Source organism: Nicotiana attenuata, chromosome 3 (genome assembly GCF_001879085.1).
Source record: "Nicotiana attenuata strain UT chromosome 3, NIATTr2, whole genome shotgun sequence".
Classification (NCBI taxonomy): Eukaryota; Viridiplantae; Streptophyta; class Magnoliopsida; order Solanales; family Solanaceae; genus Nicotiana; species Nicotiana attenuata.
In genome coordinates this window covers 23,670,606-23,689,068 of record NC_031991.1, presented here as the reverse complement: position 1 = coordinate 23,689,068, position 18,463 = coordinate 23,670,606, and the positions used below count along the sequence as shown (strand labels likewise).

At 40.8% G+C, this 18,463-nt stretch overlaps 1 protein-coding gene across 1 annotated transcript; it reads right to left on the bottom strand.

Annotated features, from left to right (window-relative positions):
- LOC109224229 lies at positions 202-726 on the bottom strand. The gene has a single exon (XM_019388817.1). The coding sequence runs from the start codon at positions 724-726 to the stop codon at positions 202-204; it is 525 nt and encodes a 174-aa protein (XP_019244362.1).

Sequence of the window (18,463 nt, the reverse complement as noted above, 5' to 3'; positions counted from 1 at the left end):
GGCAAACTTTTGCAAGTTTGGAGTTTGATGTCCAAATTGCTTCCACCATTCAACTATAGAAAAATATTTTAAAAGTTAATAAGTATAAATCAAATAAATTAAATTAAATTTATAAGGATATCTATATTAAAGTTAGTTACCTGGCGACCTTATGTCTTTGGATCTAATGGCCGCCTGTAAACCAAATATGCCCTATGCTTGTCAGTACCTACCAAACTCCTCCCCTATTTGATCTATCGTCGCTGAATTAGGGACAAACTTCTCAATACATCCGTGGTATCCAATCCACACCTTTGAATCCAAAGTTTCATCTCTAGTGTTCTTGTAAAATAATCTCGGGTTCAGAAGATGGCCTGCTGCATGCAAAGGTCGATGGAGTTGATTCTCCCACCTGGCATCAATTATCTTAAAAACTTTCTCATATTTCCTAACAACTCCCTCAAATGACGCTACAATACTCTCTTTGGCTCTATCCATAGCTTTATAAAAATAGCCCATTGGTGGTTTTCTCTCCCCATCCATCATACGAAGCACCCTAATCAAAGGACCACCAACTTTAGGAGCCCGAACGAGGTCATTCAAGAATGATGGAGAAATAAGAACTTTGGCAGTTTCTTTCCCCGCAACTTTCTTTGCATATTTATTATCTTTCCATTCATTTGAAAGAACTAACTTTCTCAAATTTTTCTTTTGCAAGTAAAAACTATACAAAGTTAAGAAAGTCATTGCAAATTTAGTCTTGGCCGGTCTCACCAAATTTCTTTCTTTTGTGAATTTCCTCGTCAAATTCAACAACAACGGCCTCTGACTGATGTAAGAATATAGCTTGACGGCCTTAGTAAAAACTGTAAAAGTAACAATACCAATTTTATATTTAATACTTAATAGGACATAAGTTTAAATAAATTTAAAGCTTTAAAGATAATTATCGAGGCCAACCCCGTACTACTATTGAGTAGCGAGAGAGGTCGAAGCAGGTTTTACCCGATTAAGGTCGGGATCGATTTCCACAGGGAGCTAGATATTGGAGTCGGGTGTCTATCTAAAGAGGAGTTGTGTATTTGCTCTAAATTGCACTTCTACACATTTTGGGTTTTGATTTACTTCTAATTCTATAAAACTACAATGCTCAATTAAACTAAAATAAGCTAAGGTTAAACTATTGCGAGTTGTTCAAATGATTAAAAGGCACTAGGGTAGTGACTTTCGCCTAGGTGGTCAATTGACGGATACTTAAGTCTAAGGCATGATTGTCACATTTGGGGAGTATGATATAACCATTGCACGATTCTACTCACTCTACACCTCTCGGTAGTTCGAGTTATTTTGCTCGAATTGACTTTCTCATGACCAATTGGGTATGCAGCATTGCACAAGCAATCAAGGTTCAAGTCGGGTATTACCATCTCTAGGTTTAACTCTTTAATTGGAGCTATCAATCTCTTGAGTACGCCCCAATTCCTTCTTGGACTAATTTCGGAGACTTAGGCTCTCTTTCTCAAGAAGAACCAAAGTCAACTAAACACAAACTAGTGTTTGCAACGACTAATTCAGCAATTAAACATGAAATTAGTCCAAATATCAAACACCCATAGTCAATCAAGCCCTAAAACACAAGACCCATCAATTATCCACACTAGGGTTGAGCCACAACCCTAGCTTATGGGTCTAGCTACTCATAATTAAAGAAGAAAACAAAGAAATAGATGAAGAAAAACTCATATTAATTAATGGCTAAATTAAACTTGAAGATTCAATGTTGAAATAAAGCTAAAATTACTCAAAACAGCTAAAATAAACGAAGTCACGAGCGCAGCCTTCAATACAAACTATCTGATGACCTAAAAATGGGAAAAGAAGTTATTTATACTAAGCTGAAAAATCTTGACAAAAATACCCCTACGGGGCTAGTGCGGACCGCACAAAATCACGTACGGCCGCACTAAGGCACTTGACTTGAATATCTAGCTCTCTGAACTTGGGCGATGCGGACCGCACAGAATCGAGTGCGGTCGCGGTGGCTTCTAGTGTGGTCCGCATGAAATGGAGCGCGGACCGTATTGGGCTTCAATCCTCAACTGGCAACTCTCTTAACTCTGGGCTCTGTGGACCGCACTAAATCGAGTGCGGCCGCAGTGAATACAATACGGACAGCATTAAATCCTTTGCAGCCACATTGCCTTTTGGCCTGTGATGCACACTCTCTGAACTTCACTTGCGCGGACCGCACAGAATGGTGTGTGGCCGCACTGGCCCTGTTTGAATGAGCTTTGTCTTGTCTTGGTACTTGTGCAAGTTTCACTCCTTTTTGAGCTGATCTTTGACATCTTGTCACCTTGTTGATCAAACCTGCAATCAAGCACAACTTGTGAGCCTTTGGGACTATTTTATACACATTTCTAATTAAAACTTAAGCAAGAAGGAGTATAAAATGTATCAAAATCCCTAGTTATAAACTCCCCCAAACTTAAGCTTTTGCTTGTCCGCAAGCAAACAAAATAAGACTCACCCCTTAACAGAACATCCAAGAAAATTCAGCTGTCCTAAAGTGACCTCATATATCATCAATTGGGACTAACAATTACCATCAATACAAATGAATCATTAACAATATTTACCCTTTTTAAACACTATGGATTAAGTGCGACACAAGAGCATCAAGAGTTGACTCAACACATGACAGAACTATTTCTATTACTTTGTCTTCAACTCTCCCTAAGCAAACCTCACCTTTATGATAGTGGCACTCAGGACGAGGTTAATGGAAATTCACTCATCTCTCTCAAGGAAAGGTCACAAGTCCGGCTCTAAGTACCATATGCTTGCCCCTTATGTGAGTCGCCACTAATGTAAGCTTCATTCAACTCAAGTTCATATAGGGATTTTGTGGAGACATAGTGAAGGCTTTTGGTTTAGGGTAGGAAATATTTGGTCTAAGTAGGTTTCATCTTCCCTTAAGCACTTCTTTTGTTTCATTTTGGAATACATTCACTTGACTTTTTGAGTCTTTTCACTTCTTTCTAAGGGGTTAGAGAGACACACTGTCCCTGTTTCTTATACATTTCAAATCTTTTATCTTTCTCAATTTTCCACACCTTTCATTCTTTGCTTTTCTTGAATCCCTTTTATTCATTTCTACATTGAACATTCTTTTTTTTTTGGTCTTTTTGCTCTTCTTTTCTTTTTCATTGCCTTTCCTTCTCTTCATTTTGTACCTTTTTTTACCACTTTGTTGCCATCCTCGTCTCTCCCCCCAATTTTATACTTTTTCCATGTGCTAAGGAAAGATCGAGTGTCAAGAGAGGGTATTCTTTTAGAACGGGTAAAGGCTTGTATCATGGTTCTTGAAGGAAAAAGGTCTCAGGCTCAAAAGGTTGACAAGGGATTTTATCACTGTTAGGCTATGGAAGTTTTCAAGCTATCATTTGGATCAAGGAGAGCCTATAATCATGTCTCAAGTCAAAATTCACTTAGGATTTCGCCTCAACAAACATTCAGGGCAAGTTCTAGACCAATGGCTCGGGACTTGGACTTGCAATGCAATTTCTCACCACACAAGCTATGGGATTGCTAAAGACACAGAGTCGGGGGCCCATAACGACCTTAGATAAGATTTGAGCACACAATGGTCCCGAAAAACCACTTGATGACTATCAGTCAACACAAGAGTCTCAAGGTCACGACTTTCACCATCCTAAACACAACAATTTGTATTTGACCATGAGATCAAAGGCAAATGTGCTAGGCCCAAGTGAAGCTTTGCTTGAGGCACACTTACCACTAACTATTAAAAAGAAAAAAGGAATACAGACTCAAACCCTTAAGAAGGTTGTCACGCCATCCATCATTGGGAAGAGCCACCCGGTTCACATAAACTCCACCTTTGGAAAGAACTGTGACATTAAGAAAACCAAAGGCTTATTGCAAACGTTCAAAACAAAGCTACGAACATAAATAAGAAGCTACGGAAAAGAGAAATTCGAAAAGTAGAATGAATATGTACAAGAGGGGATTTAATCGAATATACAATACGGGGATGAATATATACAATGTAACATAACTTTTATATACAGACGCAAAGAAAAAAGTACGAAAAATGTAATGAAGTACTAAAATTATATACATACCAAAGATGAAAAATAAAGAAAAGTCATGAAATGTGTTAAATATATACAATCATCCAACAAATCAAAGTAGGGCCTACCCCCTTAAATGAAAGCTGGCATTGTCCTCAATGCCAACTAAGTAAAATAAGCACCAAAAATAAAGGGAAAAGGATTAGATACTCCCTATGGACCGCCTGTCTGCATGGAATCCTGAGTGGTCCCTGGGTCCTCAATATGCTCGGGAACCTCAGACTGGTTCCCTATGACCTGTTGCTCTTTTGCTGGGACCTGGGCCTAGACAGGCTCCTGGGCTGCTTCCTGTGGCTGACTGGAGGAGGTCTCCTACGGGTCTGCCAACTGGATGACTGCATCATCAGCACGAGGAATTATCCTCTTCCTCATGGGAGGCCTCTAGGACTGCTCTGGCTGGGGATGAGTTGATGGCATATGGTCCTGTAGCAACAAATCCAAAGGCAGATGATCTACCTTCATCCTGTCAACCTCAACCCTCAACTCCTCCACGGACTCCTTGGACGCCCGCGTCTTTCTCATCTTCTTGGCCTCCCTAGCAAGCTCCTTGAGAGCTTTTCCATGAGACTCCACATCGTCCGTAAGAACTTTCTGAGTGTCAAGGATTTTCTTCTGGTTGTCCAGAATATCCTTGAGGGCGTCCTCAATAGATTGTGGGACCTGTGGAGGCGGAGGTGCCGACTGAGCTGCTACTGTAGTAGTGTGGACAGACAACTTAGAGGAAGTTGTCTGCATCTAGTTGTTGATGCTGAGAAGAGCCTGGCTCAGATGGTGTGCGGTCACTGGGTAGGCCGGGGTAGAGGGTATGTCTGGAACTGCTGAAGTGGATGGACCAGGGGGCATGTCCGCTGAGGAGGAAGCATGTTGAGTAGGAGCCACTACCACTACTGGCTCTTCAGACTGGCCAGTTGGAGCAGTGGTTGTTCCCTTGTAGTTCTTGCCTTTTGGATTGTCATCACCCTGCATGGCATACCATGAGAACGAGGCCTTTTCTTTCACTTTGATATCAAATGGCCGCCTTTCAACTTTGAGGTCCCTGAAGTACATGGTTAAGAAGCCGGGGAAGGGGTAGTTTCTGCCACCTTCACTTACTACCTCTGTAATCACCCGAGACATCACATTCCCGATGTTAATCGGGTACCCCGCCATGATTGATGCTACCAGTACTGCCTGATGAAGAGGGAGGGAGTTGTCATGAGTAGTGGGGTCCAATCTGCTGCACACGAATGTTTCCCACCCCTTGGCCTCGAAATTCAAACTTCTCCTCAAAATTTTCACTCCCGTATTCAACCAATTGGGGGTGGTACCTAGGATTGCTAGATACTGTGCCAACCAAGGACGGACCTCCTCACCTAATTCCATCTTTGCCAAATACAGCGACTCATCCTCCTCATCGAAGCCCAAGTAGTCATTTATTGTTTTCCCATCAAACAACACTTTCAAATTTCGCACCTTGGTCACTTTGGTGCCCTTCTTGATGTGGGCAGCATTGGTGTTCCTTGACTAGGTGCTCTTTGCATCCACACAGTCGCCTAGAAATACTCCCATACCACTCTCTCTCTAAACTTTCTTCTCACATTGGGGTTGTGAGGCAAGAGGTCTCTATCAACAAAACTTCTCTCCGGAATCAATTTCCTCACAGGCCACCATTCTCTGAATTTATGGTAGGCCACCTCACTCATAAACCGGTCTTTCAACACCTCCGGTTTTCTAGTTCTAGCAATTCCTCCCACCTGAGGTTCACCCCCTTCTCTTACTACCTCCTCTTCTCTTGTTGCCTCATCTTCTCCTACTGCACCCTCTCCGGATAATGAAGTGGTGGGATAGGTGGAGAATTCATCCCCACTGCCTTCAGTTGAGCCCTCAGACGACCCAGAAGATACATTTACCGAAGCTTGGGCAGTGGGGAAAGCTGGAGAAGTGTCTCTTAATCTGTTTCTCTCCAGACAGTTAGGGATTTAGTCTGGCACGGAGTTTGAAGATATATCCCGGGAGGGCTCGTACTCACTCCCCGACTGATCAATAGCCCTATCAGCAGCTTTGATGATCTTCCATGTGTTTTTAATGTTTTGCTGGGTTGTGGGAGTCAATCTTAGCATCTTCTGTTTCCCTCCTCAGGAGGATTCTCCTCTACCTGCTTGTTTAGCACCCTTGCCTCTTTGTTTCACGATTGTCTGCAAACAACATTCATTGAGCTTGTTAGTATCCAGAAAAGTATTGTGAATTGCAGTTGTAGAATAATGTTGTAGACAGCTCAAAATATTGCAGAGTGCGGACCGCACTGAGGCCAATGCGGACCGCACAAAAGGCCAATGCGGTCCGTGCAGAGGTGGGCTTTAGACTACCCACTCTCTGAATAATTGCTCCGCGGACCGCACAAAATAGCAATGTGGTCCGCATTGAGGCACCACGAATCGCAAAAAATGCAATGCGACCCCGGTCCTCAATGAACAGGTTTCAGAACATTCTTAAATGCGGTCTGCACAAAATGCCATTGCGGACAGCACAAGGGCACCAAAGACCGAACCATTTCCACCGCGGTCCGCACTGAGTACCAAAAAGCAGCACCAATCTAGGGTTCAAGTGTTGATCAATTTTAATCCAATTTATAACTTAATGATGAGTCCCTAGGTGTTGGATGAGTGTTCTAACTATCTAAACTAACTTTAAACAAAAATTAACTACCCTATTCTTACCAAATCGACAGAAATACGGGAAGAACAGAAGAAGAGCTAAGGAAACAAAAATTTAATCAAAATAATAAAATTAACAATGGAAAAGATATGAAATTACCAGAAAGAAGATGTTGTGATGAAGATTAAGCCTTAGAAATCAGTTATGTGCAATAAGTAGGGATGAACAGTAATTTTAAAGCTCTGAGAGTTAAAAGATCGAAAAGTTCAAAATGAGGGCCTCAGGTACTATTTATAGAAAAAGTCCTGGGGCCCATCTCACCTACCCAATGCGGACCACACAAAATGCAGTGCGGTCCGCACCACACAGTGTTATGCAAGTTTGGGAAGGCAACCTACTGCGGTCCGCACAAAATGCTTTGCGACCGCAGTGGTCCACCGCGGACCGCACAAAATGTAGTGCGGCCGCAGTGGCAAACATCAGAGAGTTGGTATTTTCATCCATCATCAGCGCGGTCCGCACTATGTTTGTGCCCCCCGCACTAGGTTCTTTGCGGCCGGACAAAATGTAGTGCGGTCTGCATTGCAAACTTCAGAGACATGAACAATTTTTCCGCTATGTCCTGCACTGCATCAACATAATCCTGTAGCATCTCACAACCAGTCAGTCCAAAAATAAATCCTATGCTACAATGAAAATCAAAGAAAAACAAGAAGAAGAAAAACACATGGGTTGCCTCCCAAGAAGCGCCTGATTTAACGTCGCGACACGACGCTGGTTACCATCAAATCATTTGAGATGAAGAAGTGCCACCACGTGGCTGTTATCAATTTTTCCCAAGTAGTGCTTGACCCTATGCACATTCACTCTGAAAACTTCCCCATTTTTGTTCTTTAAATCAAGTGCACCAAACGGGGTCACACACACCACTTCAAATGGTCCACTCCATTTTGACTTAAGCTTTCCCGGAAATAGATGTAACCGAGAGTTGAACAAGAGAACCAAATCACCCACTTTGAACTCCTTGCTACGAGCATATTTATCATGAAGGTACTTCATCTTGTCCTTGTACAAGGACGAACTGGAGTAGGCATGGAATCGGAATTCATCAAGTTCATTGAGCAGCTCCACACGAAGATTGGCTGCAACATCCCATTCAAGATTAGCTTCCTCAAAGCCCACATGGCCTTGTGCTCTAACTCAACCGGTAGATGTCAAGCTTTCCCAAACACCAACCGATACGGAGACATACCAATCGGAGTCTTGTAAGCAGTCCTATAAGCCCATAGAGCATCATCCAGCTTCTTCTACCAATCGGTCCTATTTGCATTGACCGTCTTTGATAATATGCTCTTGATTTCCCTATTGGAGACTTCAACTTGGCCACTCGCTTGAAGATGATAGGGAGTAGAAACTTTGTGATTGGCACCATACTCTGCAAGCAAAGTGTCAAAAGCTCTATTGCAAAAATGAGACCCCCCCTCCCATCACTTATGATTGCACAAGGAGTACCAAACCTTGTAAAAAAGCTCTTCTTGAGGAATGCAACAACACTCCGGGCCTCAGTGTTGGGCAAAGCCACGGCTTCAACCCACTTTGAAACATAGTCCACCGCCACAAGAATGTATGTGTTCCCACACAAGCTAACAAACGGGCCCATAAAATCAATGCCCCATACATCAAAAATATCAACCTCGAGGATGGTATTGAGAGGCATCTCATCTTTCTTCGAAATTTCACCCGCTCTTTGACATTCATCACACCTCTTCACTAGTTCACTTGCATCTTTGTACAAAGTTGGCCACCAATAAAACCCACAACTAAGAACTTTGGAATTCATCCTCGCCCCGCCATGATGGCCACCATAGGGAGAGGAATGACAAGCCTCCAAGATACTCAATTGCTCTTCCTCCTGGACACACCTTCGGATCACACCATCCATGCAAATCTTGAACAAATACGACTCATCCCAATAGAAATCCAAACTATCCCGCTTGAGCTTCTTCCTTTGGTTAGAAGAGAGCTCACACGGGATTATACCAGTCACAAGGAAATTAGCAGCATCCGCAAACCATGGCATATTATTCATCGACACCGAAAGGAGTTGTTCGTCGAGAAATGAATCATTGATCTCTAGGCCATCACGAGGCCTCCCCTCATCCTCCAAGCGGGATAAGTGGTCCGCCACTTGGTTTTCACTACCCTTCTGGTCCACAACCTCCAAATAAAACTCTTGAAGTAATAAGACTCATCGCATCAGTCTAGCTTTGGAATCCTTCTTCGTCATCAAGTACCGGAGTGCGGCATGGCCGGTATGCCCCATGAGATATGGCCGAAATTTTTCCATTGCGAACACAATAGCCAAAAGTTCTTTCTCGATGACCGTGTAGTTCACTTGAGCTTCATTTATTTTCTTGCTCGCATAGTACACTGGATGAAACATTTTGTTCCCTCTTTGACCCAAAACCTCCCTAACTGCAACATCGCTCGCACATGAACTTGGCATCTTTTTCCAATAGTTTGCATAGGGGATTCACTACCTTCAAAAAGTCTTTGATAAATCTCCGGTAAAACCCCGCGTGACCAAGAAAACTTCGGACTCCCTTGACAGAGCTGGGGGGAGGGAGCCTTGAAATCACATCAAGTTTTGCTTTTTCTACCTCAATACCATGCTTTGAAACTTTATGCCCAAGAATTATGCCCTCTTCCACCATAAAGTGGTATTTCTCCCAATTGAGAACAAGATTGGTTTCTTCACAACGGGCCAAAACTCTATCAAGATTATTCAAGCATTCATCAAATGAATCTCCCACAACACTAAAGTCATCCATGAACACCTTCAAAATGTCTTCCACCATCTCGGTACAAATGGCCATCATACACCGCATAAATGTAGCCGGTGCATTACACAACCCAAAAGGCATCCTAGAGAAGGCAAAAGTGCCATATGGACAAGTGAATGTGGTCTTCTCCTGGTCTTCCCGAGCAATCAAGATTTGGTTGTACCTAGAATACCCATCCAAGAAACAGTAGAAGACACGCCCAATAAGTCGGTCTAACGTCTGATCAAGAAAAGGCAAAGGAAAGTGATCCTTGCGGTTCACTTTATTCAACTTGCAGTAGTCCATGCATACCCTCTAACCGGTGACGGTTCAGGTAGGAATCAACTCCTTTTGTGTATTTTCAACCACGGTCATGCCACCCTTCTTCGGTACACATTACACTGGTAAAGTCCAAGAGCTATCAGAGATGGGATACACAACCCCGGCATCCAACCACTTGATCACCTCTTTTTTCATAACTTCTTTCATTGCCTCATTCAACCTCCTTTTATGCTCCAAGGAGGGCTTTGCATCAACTTCCAGAATAATCTTGTGCACATAGAATGCGGGGCTTATCCCCCGAATATCAGCTAAAGTCCATCCAATTGCCTTTTTCCGCGTTTGAAGCACCGCCAATGTGGCATCAATTTGCATGTTAGTAAGATAAGAAGAAAGAATAACTGGCAAAGTAGAATTTGAGCCTGAGAACTCATACCTGAGGTGTGGAGGCAGTGGTTTTAACTCCAACGCTGGAGGCTCCTCATTGAAGGTTTTGTCGGTGGAGTTTTCCTATTCTCACGGTCCAAAGATAATTTCCTAGGCTCATAAGAGTAAGAGCCCATCCCATGTAAAGCATTTACGCACTCCACTCGGCCCTCATCATCATTTACATCAAGATTCAACAATACGGCCTCCAAGGGGTCCTCCACATTGATCATTGCACTGGTGTCATCAACTATCACTGCTGTGACAAGGTCCACAAAAGAGCACACCTCGGTACTGTTGGGCTACTTCATTGATTTGCATACATGAAAGACCACATTTTCATCGCCCACCCGGAAGGTGAGTTCCCCTACTTCCACATCAACTAAGGCCTTCCCCGTAGCAAGGAAAGGTCTCCCCAATATGATAGGAACTTCATAATCCACCTCACAATCCAAGATCACAAAGTCAGCTGGCAAGATAAATTTTTCCACCCGGACAAGCATTTCATCAATAATACCTAATGGTCTCTTCATCGTTCTATCTGCCATTTGTAGTCTCATGAAAGTCGGCCTAGGTTGCCAATATCCAACATTTTGAAAACTGAGTAGGGCATCAAATTGATATTAGCCCCCAAATCACATAGACCTTAGCAAAATCTGCACTCCCAATGGTGCAAGGAATGGTAAAAGCACCGGATCTTCAAGCTTTGAGGCCATTGAATGCACTATTGCACTAACTTGGTGAGTCATCTTTATAGTTTCACAATCCATAGACCGCTTCATTGTCACCAAGTCCTTCATGAATTTAGCATAGCCCGGCATTTGTTCAAGAGCCTCCACCAAAGGCACATTAATGGATAAGCTCTTCATCATGTCAATGAACTTTTTAAACTGATTCTCACTTTTCTGCTTCGCGAGCCATTGAGGATAGTGTGGAGGTGGCCTTGGCTTTAGGCACAACCGGCTCCGGCATGTCTATTACGTGTTCCTTAGACGGGTTTACGTCATTTTGAGTTTCCACCTCGGCATCTTGAATATCAATCCTCACTTCTTCATTCACATTCTCATTAATCACATTTTCAACCACCAAAGGAACTTCATCTTCTGGCAACTCAACATCATCACTCAAAACTTGCTTTTGTTTGGAGGCATTCACATCACAGCCTCGTCCACTCCTTGTAGTTACCGCCATAACATGATTGTTCCCACATTTCGGGTTCACTACCGTATCACTTGGTAGAGCACCCTTAGGGCGAGTATTCAAGGACTGAGAGATTTGGCCTAGCTATACCTCCAAATTTCTAATAAAAGTATTGTGACAAGACAACTGAGCATCTGAATCCGCATTCTTCTTCATCATTTGTTCGAACATCATTTCAATTCTACCACATCATTGCTAGAAGAACTAGGACCTTGAGATGGAAATGGGGGTGGATTGTTTGGTTGTTGGTACATTGGGGGCCTTTGAAAGCCTTGCCCCCGGTTTCCTTGGTTTCCATTGTTCCATCCACCTTGATTGTTATTACCACCCCAATTGTTGTTATTACCATTTCAGTTTCCTTGATTGTTTTGATTGTTGTTCTGATTGTCCCAGTTGTTGTTTTGATTGTTGTTCCCCCAATTACCATTGCCTTGTTGTTGATTTCCCCAATTGCCTTGGGGTCTCCATTGTTGTTGGTTGGAAGAATTTCCCCTTTGGCCTTGATAATTATGCACGTATTGCACCTCTTCATTTTGCCCATCATAACTATCATCTTGAAATCCACCACAATCATTGTCAAATTGCTCCGAATTCCCTTGATTCTGTTGATCTCTTTGTCTTTTTTTGTTGACAAGCATGTTAACACCCTCCATTACATTCACTTGGCGAGGATTTTTTGAACTTGTTGCAACTGTGCCTTTGCTAGTTGGTTCATTGTAGTTCAACTCAGCTATAGCCTGCCCATGATCATGTAACTCCTTGTGCAAACGAGTAACCGTGGGGTCACCCTGGGGCACATTGGCTCTACTTTGCCAAGCAGAAGAAGTGTCAGCCATCTCGTCAAGAATGTCACATGCCTCATCATACGACAGCTTCATAAAGTTGCCCCCAGCAAGTTTGTTCACTATGCATTGGTTTGTTGTATTAATGCCCCGGTAGAAGGTTTGTTGGATCATCGCCTCAGTCATATCATTATTGGGGCGAACCTTCACCATTTTCCTATAGCGCTCCCAAATTTTATGCAAAGCTTCCTGGAGTTCCTACTTGAAGGCCAATATCTCATCTCTCAATGCAGCCATATGCCCCGGTGAGAAATTTTTTTCAATGAACTTATCCGCCAACTCATCCCAAGTAGTGATGGAATGGTTTGGAAGTCGCTCGAGCCAATCCAATGCCTTCCCTCTAAGTGAGAATGGGAATAGTCTCAACCGAAGAGCATCCTCGGACACATTAGTTTGCTTGCTCCCCCAACATGTATCCACGAACCCCTTGAGATGTTTGTAAGCATTTTGATTTGCAACACCCGTGAAATACCCACGCAGCTCTAGCAAAGTCAGCATCACATTGGTTATTTGAAAATTGCCTGCCCGGATTCGTGGTGGGATAATTGCACTTGCATTGCCTTGGTTCGGAAGCACTCTAGGAGCCACTATTGGAGGTAGCAGAGAAGGGTCTGGAATATTGTCATTGTCATTAACATTCGCCTGGCGGCCTCTATGTTGTCCTTGAGGTACAAGAGGCACCTAATCATTATCAACATCATCTACATCCTCCCTCGCAATCACATTTCCAAGAGAGTCATTAACATTCGTTGCCATTTGGTACCTGAAGTTGTGACACACACAAATTAGTAAAAAGAAGGAAAGAAGAACAATACACAAAACTATTTAGATAGATAGCCAAAACCGTTAGCTCCCCGACAACTGCACCAAAAATTGATCGAGGACAACCCTGCACTACTATTGAGTAGCGAGAGAGGTCGAAGCAGATTTTACCCGATTAAGGTCAGGAACGATTTCCACAGGGAGCTAGATATTGGAGTGGGGTGTCTATCTAAAGAGGAGTTGTGTATTTGCTCTTAATTGCACTTCTACTCATTTTAGGTTTTGATTTACTTCTAATTCTATAAAACTACAATGCTTAATTAAACTAAAATAAGCTAAGGCTAAACTATTACGAGTTGTTCAAATGATTAAAAGGCACTAGGGTAGTGACTTTCGCCTAGGTGGTCAATCAAACACCCATAGTCAATCAAGCCCTAAAACACAAGACCCGTCAATTATCCACACTAGGATTGAGCCACAACCCTAGCTTATGGGTCTAGATATTCACAATTAAAGAAGAAAACAAAGAAATAGATGGAAAAAAAAACTCATATTAATTAATTGCTAAATTAAACTTGAAGATTCAATGTTGAAATAAAGCTAAAATTACTCAAAACAGCTAAAATAAACGAAGTTACGAGCGCGGCCTTGAGTACAAACTATCTGATGACCTAAAAATGGGAAAATAATCTATTTATACTAGGCTAAAAATCTCGGACAAAAGTACCCCTGCGGGGCTAGTGCGGACCGCACAAAATCAAGTGCGGCCGCACTAAGGCTCTTGACTTGAATATCCAGCTCTCTGAACTTGGGCAATGCGGACCGCACAAAGTCTAGTGCGGTCGCGGTGGCTTCTAGTGCGGTCCGCAAGAAATGGAGTGCGGACCGCATTGGATTTCAATCTTCAAATAGGCATCTCTCTGAACCTTGGCTTTGCGGACTGCACTAAATCGAGTGCGGCCGCAGTGAATCCAATGCGGACCGCAAAAAATCCTTTGCGGCCGCATTGACTTTTTGGCCTGAGATGCACACTCTCTGAACTTCACTTGTGCGGACCGCACAGAATGGTGTTCGGCCGCACTAGCCCTATTTGAATGAGCTTTGTCTTGTCTTGGTACTTGTGCAAGTTCCACTCTTTTTTGAGCTGATTATTGACATCTTTTCACCTTGTTGATAAAACCTGCAATCAAGCACAACTTGTGAGCCTTTGGGACTATTTTGTCCACATTTCTAATAAAAACTTAAGCAAGAAGGAGTATAAAATGTATCAAAATCCCTAGTTATCAGATAATTATATTAAAGTTACCTGAAGCATATGGGCTTTCCTTGAATATGTCACCAAACATCAAGTTGATACAATAGGCAGCACATGGAGACCAATAAATTTGTGGATACATAGCTTCCATCATCTTGCCCGCACTAACATTCTCACTAGCATTATCGGTAACAAATTGTACAACATTTTCCTATTTTATCAATAGTCTTTCTAAATAAGCTGTACATTTTGCTTCCATCTGTAGAAGAGTTGCTAGCATCGTGATATTCAAGAAAAATACTCCCTCTTGGAGAGTTCACCAACACATTTATGATCATTTTTCCATTCTGTGTTGTCCATTTATCCATCATAATGGAACATCCAAACTTGTTCCATTCCACTTTATGCTCCTCAATAATTTGGTCTATCTTCTTCACCTCTTTTTTAAGATGAGTTACTCTAACTTCATGATAGCTAGGAGGCTTCATTCCTGGGCCATATTGTCCTAAGGACTCAATGAATTTATCAAAAGTTTTGTAGTTGACACAGTTGAAAGGAAGCCCTGCTTCGTACATCCATGCTGCAAAGGCACTTACGACGCGATCCCTCAAAATATTCTTGGCTTCTAAACCTGAACCTTCTTCGCCTTTTCCCTTTTCTTGTTGTTTTGCCGAGAAATAAAGATTGAGAGGACTTTTTATCATACTACGTGCCGTAGATGACCCACTAGAACTATTTGGAGTTATCTTATGAGTTTTAGGGAGGGGAGGTCCCATTTCACCTTCTTCATCCTTTCATCATCTTCATCAATTAGATTCACCGATGCTTCAAAATTCATTTGAGTTCTTGCCACATTTTTCTTATCAACATATGCTTTTACTTTCTCCCTAACCTCGGGCGGACAAAGGGAAAATTGTACTATATTTTTAAATCCACCTATCAAATGTTGCTTGTGACGAGTTATTCCACCATAATATGTTTTTTCATAAAACACACATTCAATTGCGGATCTTGATGAGCCTTGTATAGCATAATTACAAGCTATATCATTTTGTTTACTACTATCGGATGACGACATTTCAGTGTTGTTTTATAGAAAAAAAATTAGCAAGTAAATATGCAATTAATTCTACTCTATAAGACTATAAGTCAATAATTGGAAAAAGGCAAACAAAATAGGTGAAGACCTCTGTATTTTGCCAAAACAGGGCCTCGAAACAGCCTCTGTTATTTTGCCAAAACAGAGCCAAAACAATATTAAGAGAAGAAGAAAGACCTCAATTTTTGCTCGAAAAATACACCACAAAAATAGACCTCTGTTTCTGTTTTTTTAGAAAAAATAGAGAAAAACAAATAGAAAGAAGAAGAGAAGAAGAAGGAGAACGAAGAAAGAAGAAAGGCGAAAGGAAAGGAGAAAGAAGAAAGAAGAAGAAGCATACCTCATCTTTCAATGGCAGAAACCTCTATTGAAGCTTGAAGAAGACGAAGGTAGACGATGAAGAATATGATGGCAAACGATGAAGAAGACGATGGCAGACGAGCCTTAATCGCGAGTTCAGAAACCTTTTGTTGTTTTGTTCGAAGTTGAAGAAGCCCAAAGAAGCTATGTTGTCAAATGTCAAGCCCTAATCACGACTTAAGTCTTTGCCCTTTTTCTTTTTTTTTTTTTAAAAAGAACGACGCTACAGTCACTTCTCGCGACATTGTCGCCTCTTGCTACACAGGCAGAGGCGATCGTTATTTTGAAATGCAATGCAATAGACCCTCTATAGCGACACTGTCTCGCCTTGCCTCGCCTCATGCTAGTAGCGCTGAGGCGATCGTTATTTATAACATTGTTCGGTCCTAAGGTCCACCTGATTTCGAGTTCGAGATAACATTCTCACTCGAACATCAAACTCAAAGATTACCTTATTCGGAGTCTAGATAAATGATCACACTCGGCTCTGATTTATCGAGAACTGCCTAAGGTCAAGTTCGAATGTCCGATCTAAGACCGTTGAATACAACCTTGTACTAAGGTATTTTGACACTGCATAAAATAAAAGGACAACGGATTCTGGAACCATGGAAGGAAAAAGTTTTCATATATCAAAGATTTTTTACAAGGGCCACATGGTCCGATCAAAAAATTCTTTAAAAGGCCGATCGTGTCACACCCCAAACCTGGGCCTGGACGTAACACAGCACTCGGTGCCTGACTACATGTGACCGAGCGAACCAACTGGCTGGCTGAATCAATATGTGATATCATAACATACTAAATGCGGAAGATAAACTAACACATGTTGATATACTGAAAGTCTGAATGATAAAAATCAAAGTGCGGAAATACTAATACAATTCTGAAACATATTTGTTGCCAAAATGGCTTAATATGAAAAGCCTACGACTCTGTCTAGCTGTTACTCTAGTCTATGAAGTCTCTATTGAAGTACTAAAAACATTGTCTATCTGTAAATACTGGAAGACTGTAAGGTAATGATAATGCCCCAAAAGAACTAGGGTTCTAATCATTTGTAATCACCATACATTCACACATAACAAGATAATATATCATATTCTCTCTTGCAAGCTCTGTTGTTCAAGTTCATACTTTTTAATAGAACACTTAGTTGGTTCGAGGGCGGTCTAGATTGAGGGCCACGGTTGTTCATCACATTGGTTTGCTTTATTTTACTGTTAATCCCTAGCATTAATTCTTATATTTATCAGTTTGTGCCAAGTGAAATCATATATCCATAAAACCACTTACAAATTTAATTGTTATCCGATTATAAATAAGGGTAAACAATTTATGAAATAGCTTTTTAAATTTAATTTGAATTTGTGTCCACTTCCTTCAAACATAACGTGAATGGAAGATACAGGGAAAATGGTAGGATAGCCAATTTTATTGGAGTTCTAATTAATATTTGATTGCAATTTTAGGAGAGAAAGTAGGAGTAGACGATTTAGTTTGGTCACAATTAATGACCTTTAATAGCTTTACAATTTTGTATCATTAATATTTTAAGGTTAAATTGGTCCATCAACATTGTATTCATACTTTTATAATAACTGGCTTCTACGTACGTGAATTGCACGTATATTTCTCGTTAACTATTAAAAGGTAAGATGAAAAGTACTTCTTCCTCCAACTTTATATTAAAAAGAAATCCATCCAACTTTAAACAAATAAACGGTTATTATGGCACATCGCAAAATTTGTCAATTAAGCAACCATTTTAGAAAAATAATGTAACTTTACCCTTTAAATTCGATTATTAAGTTATTCTTTTTGTTTCATCATATTTTCTTTGTCTTTCAAAAAAAATATGTGTACGTTGGCAAATATTATATATTGAGTAGTTGCATGTTTTCTTTTCTCATCTTTGTACATAGATATTTAGAGCCAATGTACATACGAATGTTAGTAAATTTTATCTCTATTATATATTGGGTAGTTGCCTGTTTTTTTCTCGTCTTGTATATATATGTTTAGAGAATGAATATTTGAATTTTGAGCTCTTCGTAGAAAGACTTTAGTCTTAAAAATAAATATGGTAAGTCTCTTTAGCATAATCATGTAGACATCAATTTAATGGTGGTATATCATGTTGCAGTAATGATAAATAGTTTAAAACAAATATTAAGTTAAGAAATCAAAACAAGGGAGGCAAACTTTGTATTATGAATTACATGGAAGATTAGTGCTACAAGCCAAATTTGGAGGGAGGTATTGTAGACATGTAATTTTTGACTCTCCCCAAGATTTTACACATTTTAGTGTTTAGATATTTAGTTTAGGTCTAACATCTCTATTTTAACTAGTTTTGACTCTTTGACTTTATTTTATCACAAAAATATTTTCTTTTGTTTAGCTAATTGATATTTTATCTAGTTACTTTTAGTTTATCTGCCTTTCATAAAAGTCGAAAATACAAAAATAATTCCACTTTGTTTTCAAGAATATTAGTATTTTGGTAGTAATATTATTGTAATTTTGCGGTGATTTTAATCTAATCCCATTTTTATTTTTATTTTTAGTAAGATATTTGAAAAATACCAAAAATAGATTCACATTATAATATTATTCATTTTTATTTAATTAGAACTAGTTTTATA